The sequence below is a fragment of the Lemur catta genome, chromosome 14 (assembly GCF_020740605.2).
Source record: "Lemur catta isolate mLemCat1 chromosome 14, mLemCat1.pri, whole genome shotgun sequence".
In the NCBI taxonomy this organism is placed as follows: Eukaryota; Metazoa; Chordata; class Mammalia; order Primates; family Lemuridae; genus Lemur; species Lemur catta.
In genome coordinates this window covers 3,983,797-3,995,898 of record NC_059141.1, presented here as the reverse complement: position 1 = coordinate 3,995,898, position 12,102 = coordinate 3,983,797, and the positions used below count along the sequence as shown (strand labels likewise).

Sequence of the window (12,102 nt, the reverse complement as noted above, 5' to 3'; positions counted from 1 at the left end):
GTAATTAGCTACATGGCAAAAAATTCATTTTAATATCAACAAGCATTAAATTTTCTGGGAAAACTACCAGTAGGAAGTAATTCTTCATCTTCTGTATCGGTCTGGATATGCTAGAGTTTCAGCCTCTCGAAATCTCTGTGGTTCCAAAAAACACAGGTCTATTTCTCACTCATGCTACATGTCCATCCTTCTCTCTCAGAAGCCAAGTGAGTGGAGCTTCCTCCACAAGGGACAGCAGCCAGGGCAGGGGCAGTGAGGAGCTGCCAGCCCTTCATACTTCTGCCCTGAAATGACATCTGCATTTCTCCTGTGTCATTGGCTGGCCCAGATCACATGGCCACACCTGTATTTCTGCTATGTCATTGGCTGATGCAGATCACATAGCCACACCTGCATTTCTGTTATGTCATTGGCTGATACAGATCACATGATCAGAAGTCAAGGGTTGGGAAGTCTCCAGGGGGCAGGTGAATGTGAGCAGCAGCTCCATGCACTGCAGCATTTCATGAGACAAGTGGGTGGGGTGCTAATCAGGAGCGTGGGACTATTTATGTGTATCCTGTGTGCCCTACTCTGTGTATCTCAAACTTTCATGGCCCACTGAGTCCCCCCAGGAAATCTTGTTAAAATGCAGATTCCAATTCAGCCAGTCCCAGGTGGGGCCTAGGGCTCCAGCTTCCTAAGCAGTTCCCAGGTGATGGCCGAGGTGGGTCCAGGGACCACCCCAAGTCACCAGACTCCTCAAGCGCAGAGGCAGAGCTGTGTCTGCTGCTTCTGTGTCTCCTTCTGAGGGAGCCTGGGCCACATGGGCCCTGGGACCTCGCTCCATTTTTTTAATAGTTTAATGTTTTAGAGCAGTTTTAGGTTTGGAGAAAAATTAAGCAGAAAGTACAGAGAGTTGCCATTAATACCCCCTGTCCACACACACACACATACACACCCCACAGCCTCCCTGCTGTCCAACTGTCATTTGTCACTGAGTTGAGCACATTCTGGCTGTGCCTACACAAACAACACACAACTGAGAGGCCCCGTCACTCAGACGTCCCACAGAGTTCCTTGCACTGGACATGTTTGCTGCCTTTGTCTGGCTCTTGCCTCCTGGCTCGGACTCTGAGCCCTGAGAGGGTCACGGAGCTCCCTCCTCCCCGAGCCCACCCGGGCGCCCGGCCTGGTGCAGACCCCGCCTCCCTCTGCCATGTGCTGGTCATAGGACTGGGATTTCTAAGCGTGCTCCTTTCCCGAGTCTGACACGGACTTGGCTTCAGGGCCACATTCACTGCGAAGGTTGTAGATCTTACAAAGACAAGTCCTTGTGAGAACAGGGCCGGCTTTTCCTGTCTAGACTCCTGTGTGTCTGTTAAAAATAACCATCTTCACTCAGAACGACGACAGCAGTTTGCTGAGCGAGTGCACAGGCAGGCTACCGTGGAGGGGGGCCTCTGGTGTCAACAAAATTTCCTGATTTGACTGACACACAAGTTCTCCCAGGTCATGTCCTGAACGTCTGCCTGCAGCTCTTGGAGTGTTTAAATCACAAGAATTTCCTTCATTTTATTTTATATTTATTTCATTTTAGGAAAAAAAAAATTGCAACTCTGATTTTAAAAAACATACTAGGGTAAGGGGATGTAAGACCTCAGTTAAGCTTGAAGACCAGCGATTACTGGGGTCCCCGAGATTATAAAATGGGAGCTACGTGGCCCCTCACTGTGGCAAACTGTGACTCAGCTGTCGCTCCCCTGACACAGCGCCTCGCCTCGTGGCCCGTTTCCCTGTGTAATTATACACTTGCCACGTGGAAACGATACACATTCTCAAGATAATTCACTGTTTTAAATTCATACCACTTCCTAGAGGAACTAGAGGCTTATAGAACCCAGGGCAGGTTTGTTCCTGACACGGCTGACGGAGCAGTTAAAGGAACAGACGTCCCAGGCCCCAGGCTCTGCGATGGCCCCTCCATGCGTGCAGGGAGGGCAGAGGGGGCCGGCAAGGGATGGGGGACAGGTTATATTAAAGTTTCTTTATCTTTGTGCTTTAAAACCAGCAATGCTGAATGGATTTTCTGCTTCTTTATATTGGACACTCTGGGTTTTGAATTATGTTTTGTTATCTTGCTGTATTTCTTCCGCATGAACTCATTCTTCTGTTTTTGCTTTTCCACCGTTTTAAAAAGTTTTGAATGTCTTTCAGCCTGACTTTGGGTCTCTTAATCTTTTTCTTTCTCTCCATAAAACACCTTTTCCATCTGTTTCCATTTTTATTCTTTTGCATGTCTTCCTTCCTGGGCTAATCATGACTCCTTGCTCTTTGTCCACCCCATTCTTACCCCCGTTTGTGCTTTGCTCAGAAGCTGTCTGTTCGGATTTTATCATGGCAGACGAGTGCTCTGTTCTGAAGATGCTCTGAATTGTCTCATTGTGTTTGGTTGAGGCCTAGTAATTTTCAATAAAGCCCTTAATCCAAGTACTTCACTGAAAATTACCAGGCTTCTCTATGGAGGATGAAAGTCAAAAATAGAAGTCCTCCTGTAAGGAAAATTTAGTCAGAGTGAGAAGTCGGTATTAGCCAACACTAAACCACCTCCGAAATCAAGAAACAGCCTGGCAGCACCGACAAACGCAATACGTAATTTATAGCCCTAGTGATGGATGAAGCCTGTGACTATTTTCAACTGTAGCTCTGTTTTCTTTCCCCCCAAAATAACCTCCCCTTGACAAAGTTCACACTTTGCCTTGCACCAAAGTAAAAATAAAAAAAAAATTTAAAAAAAAAATGATGCATCTTGCATCATCTTGTGTACTAAAAATAGGGGTTTGGGAGCAAGTTTCCATTTTTGGTCAATGGTTGGATTTCTTTTCTAAGTATTTGGGGTGAAATTTTCTCATCCCTTGAGTTTCTCTTCAAAAATGCAGTTGTTATTAAGAGGAATTTCAGGTCAACAAAATGGAGCCCTCTTATGGGTTTATTCTTGACATTTGTAAAATTTTTTAAAAATCTGATATTAGCCAGAATCGGTTCAATTAGGCAGAAGTTGGCCTGAATAGTCAAGGAGATCATATGTTCATTACAACTTGCTCTTAGACAAAAGAGTCATTTATTACCGAAGCATGATAAAACCAATTTTTATAATCAGTAACAACACTGCCTCCCCCACCCCCGAAGAATCACTGACAAGTCTCCCAGTAACAAGCCCTCTTGCACCCACAAAGTGCAGAGGTGAAAACAGGGGCCTGCCTTGAGGCATTCAGGTCTGGCATTAGGACTCTCATACACAAGATAAATTACAAAACTCACCTCCAGACTGTCATGCAGGTGGGCACAGGGTCTACCTATCTCACAGGTACAGGAGTAGCTTCTACTGAGTTGGGGAGGATTTCACAGAGATGGTCGTATTTAAACTAGTTCTTGAAGAATGAAATTACATTTACTAGATGATGGCTGGAAGCAGGGGGCTGGAATTCCATTGAGTGGGAACAGCATAGGTAAGATGAGGGCCCCTGAAGACCTCCGGCTTTTCTAGGCTTTGCTAGATGCAGAGGCAGAGATGTAGAGAACTGTCTTAGTCCACTTGGGCTGCTATAACAAAATACCATAGACTGGGAGGTTTATAAACAGCAAATTTATTTCTTGCAGTTCTGGAGGCTGGGAAGTCCTAGATCAAGGTGCCAGTAGATTTGGTGCCTGATGAGGGCCTGCTGCCTGGTTCATAGATGGTGCTTCCTCACTGTGTCCTCACATGGTGGCTGGGGCCAGGGGTCTCTCTCGGGCCTCTTATAATCCCATTCATGAGGACTCCACCCTCATGACCGCTCAAGGGCCACACCTCCTAATATCATCAGCTTGGGGATAAGGATTTCAACATATGAATTAGGGGAGACACAGCATTCAGACCACAGCAAGGACATGCAGCTAATCCACCAGCGGCCTTGCAGGCCACCTGAAGCTCTGACTTACTCCACTGAAGATTTGGCTTACACAGAGCCAGTGGTGATTTAGGCTGGCCGAAATCCAATGACAAGTGCCCTCATAGGAGACAGAAGAGGAGAAGACACAGGTACAGAGGAGAGGGCCATGTGACGATGGAGGCAGAGATTGGAATGATGTGACCAAGGAACACCAGCAGCCCCCAGGAGCTGGAGGAGGCAAGGACGGATTCCACTCCAGAGGGAGCACGGCCCTGCTGATACCTTGATTTTAGACCTGCGAGTGCATAGATTGCCGTTGCTTTTAGCCTCCCAGTTTCTGGTCATTTGCACGGCAGTCCTAGCAAACTAACACACATCAGGAGTTGGCAGCAGAGAGGAAAGAGTGGAAGCACACAGAGGCCAGGCAAAGGTGGTCAGTGAGGATGTCACACTCAGCAAGAGGCTTAGCAGGGAGAGACCCACAGCAGACGGCTGCCTGTCCTCGCGGTGGAATGAGAAGAGTGTGCAACGTGGACTTCCAAGACTGCAAATGGCCTGAGTATTGAGGAAGAGATGAATTCCTATTGCAATGGGGGGAATAAAAGATAGCTGTTCAGTTGGATGTCCTTTGCTCATTTTTTTAAAAGGAATGAACTTTCCAACTAGCCGTGACCCAGGCTTTGTGGACTGGTCCAAGAGTCAGACTCTTCATGTACCCACCCGTGTGGTTCCTCCACTTGTGCCCCGGCCCCCCGTTCCACGACATCTCGCCAGCACAGCTGCCCTCTCCCCTTGCAGCGTCCACGCTTTGTTCTCTGCTGGCTAATCCCTGCTCACCTACAGCCACGCCATTGTCTCTCCCATCTTTAAGGAAAGTTCTCTCTTGTGCCGACTCCCCTGTCTGGCGAGGGGAGTTTCTCCTCTTCTTTCTCCAGCACTCCGCAAAGAGCTGTCTGTCCTTGCTCTTCCTGCGTCTCTCCGCTTAACGTGTGCAGTGAAGGAGAGGAGATACGTCTCCTTGCCTTCCAATTAAAGTACCTAGCAAGAGGCAGCCGTACCCTTTGCTGCCTGCTTTAGGCTTTTCAAGGTCTTCCTTTGCAGAACTACAGATGTCCTGGCCTGAAGAAAGAATGAAAAGTCTCTTACTTTTTTTTCAAAAAATTTCCTTCCTCACTTTTTCTTCCCATTAAAAGCTGAGCAAATAATTTTCTGTTTTGACTAATAAAAAATTGCTTTTGGAAAAAGAAGCCATGTTGATGAACAAGAGTTCAATGGGCAGTGATTCCTGAGTAACACAGGCAGTGATTTCTCTATAACATGGGCAGTGATTCCTGACCCCATTCCTCTAGTGTCTGGCTCCATCTTGCACACATCTGGCAAGAGGGTAGCGTTGCTATTGCAAGATCCATCAGCTGTGAACTGCAGACTACAGAGAGAATACTTCATTGCAGTGGGAGTCAGGCCTGACTCTGTCTTCAGAAAGGTCTTTGCAAAAAGTCAATCCTTTGCTCAGATCAGTGGAAGCCACTTGAGAACCCCAGAGGGACCAAGGATGGGGCTTAGCTCAGGGAGAAAGTGAGGAGCCTGGGAACAGTGGAGGTGCATTCTATAAGGAGTGGTTGCGGGCAACCCCGAGACTCGCGGAGCCTCCTGTCAGCTGGGTCACAGCCCTTGGAGCCACCACAGCCTTCCTCATGACACACATGTTACCTGGGGATGCCAGCCCCTCGCCCTGCCGGGACTGGACCGATGCTCTCACTGTCCGCGCTTGTCGAGCAAAGGAGTGACTAAACAAGGCTTCATCCTGGTCCTCGGCCTCTTGAGCCCCTGTGGTGCCGAGGGACCTCAGCCAGAGTTCTGGATTCTTCCACACCATGGATTTTATCCATGTCAGTGTCAGAGACCTGTGTGGGACTTTGGGCATTTGGAGGGTAATTAAGTTTGACTGTTTTCCCTGTAACTGCTGGGAAAAACAGATGAAGTTTAGAAGAATGGCTGAAATCCAGGTATCCCATAAAACACCTTCAACTGGTGAGTTATTTACAGCGAGTCAGCAAATTAAACGAGTGTCACCCACTGATATCCTGGTGAGTCATCTTGGCCTGAATTACCAGTAGGGAGCAGCTGTCCTGACTGGCACCCTTCTTTTCATTAGCGGAGCAGCTATGCTCTTGTCTTGTGAGATCAATGTTTCCATCCTCTCGGAGTCGTCTGTCATCACCTCATGGGTCTCTGTGAGAAATCAATACCCGCTACCTTCTCCGCAGCCACTTCTGTCTTAGAACTAAGGAAGGAGTTTCATCAGAAAAGAAAGTTTTCTATTTACAGAACTTGAAGAAGTGGGACTTTCTGAATCCAGGGTCAGAAAGACAGGAAGAGATTATCCTCTCTAGGAGAATGTGGCTAAAATTCTCCAGTGGAAATCAGGGTGGGAAGAATGTGCTCCCCACAGCAAGTAAACTACCAATTGCAAGAATGCCATAAATTGGATTAAGTGTTTCGAATCAGAAAATGAAGTTGTCTGCTGATCCAGGCTTTTTCGTTTGGGTGCGTGGTCAACCTCATCAGCCTACAGCGCTCTGAGAACGGAGCCCAGCCTGGGAGTTCAATCGCAGAGGTTAAAGCGATTCTTTCACTGAGATAATCTGTTCCCAGATCATATTGAAGCTGGGTTTTCTCTGGCACTGAAACATTTTTCAGGGTGTTCACATTGGAAATATGAATTGCCCACATTCTCCTTAGAGCCCCATCCAATTAAAAGTAGATGACAATCTCCTCCATGCAGGAGCCTTTCAAACATGCTGGGGGGACTGGGGGATATATAGTTATAGAAAATCTGATAGAAAACACAACCGTGTAACCTCGGGGTGAGTTGGATAAGGTATTTACTCAAGGCTTGTATTTCCTTTAAAAACAATTACTTTTTATATGTATCAGAAGTATCTAATCTGTCATTTAGGATAAAGACAGATTAAGCTTTTACTCAGGAAGGAATTGGAAGCCCTAACATCCTAGGGAGTGTGCATTAGCTTGCAGAAAACTAAAGAAAAATCTGGTGAAAGAGACCTACAAGTAAAGGTAATGTTTTCTTTGAAATGGAAATATGCTGAGGGAGGGACTGGTCACTGGAGCTTTAAAAATACATTAAAAGTGAGCGAAGTTCTCCCTTCCTAGAAATGTGAGCTTGGGCTCTGGCAAAGGACGTAAGTAAGATTTAGAGCAGCAGACTGAGTTCAAAGAATGCAGGGCCACTTTACCCATTCGGCAGGATGGGGGGACAGATTGGGGGTCCTGGGAGCGGAACAAGCGCCAGAGTATGGCTGTGGGCAGGACACCTCGGCCCCCTGCTTCCCTCCCAGAACACTGGTCCTATCCCGGAGATCTTTTTCTACTTTGGGGCTTATTTTTATTTTGTTATTCAAAGTATTAAAATATGACTCTTATTCCAGAATAAGTTCTTTCTCATCAAAAATAGCAGATGGTTTCTTTAAGTAGTAACTATGACAAGAGCATTTGGGGAGCACTTAAGTGTTCTTAAGTTTACTGGATGATTCAGTAGTAGTCGGCTTCAGTGGAACCATCCTAAGGAAAAGGCAAAGACAGGCAGGCCGGCAAGGGGTCGCTGCCAAGGATGGCCCAGGCTTGGGGCCTGGGTGTCAGCATCCCCTGTGGGAACCTGGAGTTGGAGACCAGTCTTGAATCTTTCAGAATCCATGGTTGTATCATCAAAAGCAAGAACTTTGGAAAAAGGCCAAGCTGGGCCATGTCCACCACTTACTTACTGTGTGCCCCTGGGCAACTTACTTAACCTGTCTGATCCTCAGCTTCCTTATCTGCAAAATGGATATAATGAAGATACACACCTAACAAAGTGTTTGAAGGGCTTGAGGAGAACGCAGGTGACTGGACATAGAGAAAGATGGAAAAAGCTAAAAGCTCTAAGTGCCTCTTGCTGCTTTGGCAGTTGTTGCTGCCCTCCTGGGGATGGTGATGTACCCCAGTGTGTCTTTAGCGTCCCAGCAGGGAGTGCAGTCCAAGTTCTGGTGGGAACACATAGCTCACATCAAGGTTGGCACTGCCAAGCTGTGAGGATAGTGGCAGAGAGGTAGGTGATTCATGGCTGGGAACACAGTCTGTGATGGGAGGAAGCTCTGTTCAAATCAGCACCTTCAGTTCTGTTCACTAGCCTGGTTACCAGGCCCTGGGCTACGGTCCAGGGGTTGTGCACACTGCTGGTACCCAGCCAGTGCCTTCAAGACTGGGAAGGAGCATGGCGGTTTCCGTGTATTACCAAAGTTCCTGAAGTGCGGGCTCCTGGATCCTTGTGGGAGCACAAAGGAGGAAAATGGAGGACAGAGAAGAAGGCTTCCTGGAGGAGGTGGTTCCTCCAAATGTGCTATGTTTTTCTCAAGTAATCCACTTTATTTGTTTTTTCCCAAGGAAAATAACGGAAATTCAGGCCCATTATATATCAACAAATTATTCCACATGTGTCAAAAGTTTATCAGCGTTTTAAAAAATCAGTTACATGGAAAGGCACTTTCAAATTATTTACCATACAGAGTTCCCCTTTTCAAAATGCTGGCAGGCTTGACATCTGCAGCATATTTGCCACACATAAAGCATACTTCTTGCAAGCTTTAATTTAGAGTTGAAATACAGCCTCGTCTGACAGTTGATGATTTACAACATAGTGTTTACTAAGGGGGCAATTTGGAAAGGTTGGGATCCCCCGGTTTCTACATAAATGCTCCTCACAGCCCCTGCGGGCTCTGCACTTCCTTCTCCTTGGCTTCCAGGCTGTGCTGTCCCTGGGCTTCGGGGCACATCTGCGGCAGGACAGTGAGGAGGGGGTGCGGACACTGGACAGACTGCTTTGACCATGACCGGGGGCCGGCGAGACTGATGGGCCAGTAGTTGGCCAGTTTAGCCAGCCCATGCCAGGTCATGAGCCAACAGACAGGAGCCTCTAGAAAATGTTTGTGTTTTTCCAACGTTATTTCCATAGTGTTTCCATTAATCAAACGCATTTCAAAATTGTTCTGTTATGATGGTTTGTGTCACTGTTTGATTCAGCACAATTCAAGTTAGGGTTTCTATTTCTCTCTTCTCTTTACTTTCACTGCAGATGTGGGAGGAGGCCATTGCCTTGGGCAAGGAGCTAGCCGAACAGTACGAAAACGAAATGTTTGATTACGAGCAACTCAGCGAATTGCTGGTAGGTCTTTATTTCTTTTCATTTATATGCACACAGGCAACCTCAGCTTGTTTTTCTGGAATTTTTCCTTCCATTTTAATGTTGGGATTCACCTCAGGCATTCTATGGCCTTGGCATATTCCTCCATTTTATCCAGGGAGATGATTGTAGTTTATTTTCTGTTTGGTTCTGGCCCATGAATATTCACTTTTTATTCCCAAGTTAGCTCTTACAATCAAACTCCAACGCTTCTAGGAATGAATTGTCCATAAACAAGAGCTGACCTTGTACACAGTGGTATTGACAGCCCAGGAGTCTCCGAGAGTCTCTCCTAGTTTAAAACTGACCCCTTCTATGAGAAGGGGATGGGCAGAGAGGAGCTAGACCTTTCTGCTGCCACAGAAGCTCTGCAAGTCCCTAATCACTGACCTCTCAGCTATGTCATTTTCGTATTCAGCACACCACCTTGGTGGTGGTGTAACGTTTGCCATTAAATTAGAGCAGAACAATTCTGTCCTTTTAAATTCTTCTTTAACCTATCCCAGTATCTGATCCATCCCATTTTACAAATCCTATGGGCCAGCCAAGAAGAAAAACCACTTCTGTGGCACCTCTTTGGTTATTGAAAATACCTATAGATCACAGCTGGTTGCTGAATGTGTCTCATGTGTTCAGATTCCCTTGCTGAATGAGGGAAGGTGAGTGGAAGGTAACCTCAAAGCTACGTGGTGAGAGTAAATTAGGTGCATGCCTCAGGACCCTGCCCCTCCTTCTCACGCTTCCACCCTGCAGGGGTCGCCAAGGCTTACAGACCCCCCAGGAACAGTCCAGAAGAATGAATGCTCAAATACCCTACTCGAATCTGAAACACATTTTCTTTCTTCCTTCCAGAAAAAACAGGCTCAGTTTTATGAAAACATCGTCAAAGTGGTAAGACCCAAGCCTGACTATTTTGCTGTTGGCTACTACGGACAAGGACTCCCCACATTCCTGCGGGTAAGTGTTGGTTCTGCCCAAACCAAGCCAAGGTTGCCCCTCAGCAGAGATATCCCTTCGCAAGCTTGGGAAGCACAGGGACTTCGTATGATCTGGAAAGTCTCTCTGTGCACGCTCTCATAGCTCTGTGGTCAGCTGCAGTGCCAGAGGGGGGCAGATAATGTTTGTTTGGGTTGCATAAAACCTTTCTATTTGATTTTCCTGAAAAGAACTCCCCTTCAGATATTTACCTGTATTGTTTTAATTGTGGTGAGATATATATAACATAAAAGTTACCATCTTGTTCGTGTTTAGGTGCACAGCTCAATGGCGTTAGGGACATTCACATTGTTGAGCAACCATCACCACCATCCACCTCCAGATCTTCTTCATCTTGCCACACTGAACTCTGGACCCATTAAACACTAACTCTCTCGTTCCAGCCCCGGTAACCACCGTTCTGCTTGCTGTCTCTGTGACTCTGACCACTCTAGGTACCTCATATAAGTGAAATCATACAGCATCTGTCCTGTGTCTGGCCCCTTTCACTTGGCACATCCTCAAGGTTCATCCGTGTTGTAGCAGGTGTCAGAATTTCATTCCTTAATTTTAAAGCTGACAGATATTTCATTGTAGATCACATTGTGTTTACCCATTTGTCTGTTGATTATTTGGGATGTTCTTACCCAGGGTGCTACTATGAACATGGGTATTTTTAATTATATGGGAAACTGGAAATGGGTCTTCATGGCCACAGTGCCGGAAGCTCCAAAACAGGCTCCATCTCTGAGACAGGCATGTGCTGTCAGACCCAGGATCGAAGCAGTGACCCTGGTCACTGGCCAGATGCCTATTCCTGACAGTCACATGATGAGAATGTAAATTAGTGTTGTCTGGCCTGCTATTGAAGTGTTTAAAGTTTCTCACAAATACATTCTTGGGTCATGATTTCCTGACATTTCTCATGACATTTCTTTGACACATGGTTTTCTCTTATCCTGGGAGCCCGAGTGTGATTGCTCTGGCTTTGGGGAAGCGGAAGCTCTGTGCCTTGAGCACAGCTGTCTGGGGCACTTGAAACCAGGCGGGAGGTTTTCCCTGGTGCCAGAGGTGTGTTCCTTTGGCCCCGTGTTTCGACCCCACGGGAGTCACTGATGGCATGAGATATCTCATCAGACCGGCACCCACAGCATGCACACATTCCCCCATGGAGGACATGTCACTCTGTATGGAAGTGACCCACGGTTCTAGCCTGGCTTAGACGGTGAGGGTGGCTGACCACTCACTCAGCGTCCTGCTGGGGTGGCTGAGCCATCTGGCCCTGTCCTGTGGCTGCTGACCAGCCTCCCCCTTCCCTTCACTGTGCAGCTAAGATAGAGGTCGACCAGAAACCCAGATTCTGAACAAAGTCTTCCATTCCAAAAAATGAATAAAGGATGTTGGGTTACAAGCTCTAAATTAGGGAGAAATTTGAAATAACTGTATTCTAAATTAAAAATAACACTGAAGGACGGAATAAGCTCAGAGTTGGGCACTTAATGTTGCTGAGGCCCTAAGTGGTGTATACCTGTTCATGTCCCCAAGAAAGGGAGAGGGACTGACCCTCAACAGTGGCAGACCCATTTGGTGCTGCGGTGTTAAATACTGCATGTGGCCACCAACTGTGATCTGTGCAGGGTGATATCCTGGCAGCACTCCCTGAGCCAGCAGCCGCCCGGTCACACTGGGAGCTCACCCTACGGCCTCCAGGGACAGCACTGGATCATTGCCACCGTCAAAAGGACAAAATGCAAAATACGAGTAGAGTTTCCCGGGCTTGATTAATATTGAACTGACTTTCCCACCACACCTGAATAATTTTGTGGAGCTGTAGCAGTATATTTATTACGCGTCCCAGATCACCTGGCAGGGGTCAGTCTGACAATGACATTAGCAGTGACCAAAAAGTGGATAGAATATTTAGGTGCTTAATACCGTGCTCAGAGAGCAGCCTCTGAGAACTGACTAGCTATCCCTTTT

The 12,102-nt window shown here is 46.9% G+C and overlaps 1 protein-coding gene across 3 annotated transcripts in view; it reads left to right on the top strand.

Moving 5' to 3' along the window:
- Positions 1-12,102, top strand: part of DOCK1 (dedicator of cytokinesis 1) — a 469,449-nt gene that overhangs the window by 417,887 nt on the left and 39,460 nt on the right. For all 3 annotated transcript variants that reach the window (XM_045569235.1, XM_045569236.1, XM_045569237.1), the window contains 2 exons: positions 9,040-9,129; positions 10,000-10,104. In XM_045569235.1, the coding sequence (XP_045425191.1) occupies positions 9,040-9,129; positions 10,000-10,104 (195 nt within the window). The remainder of the gene's footprint in view (positions 1-9,039; positions 9,130-9,999; positions 10,105-12,102) is intronic.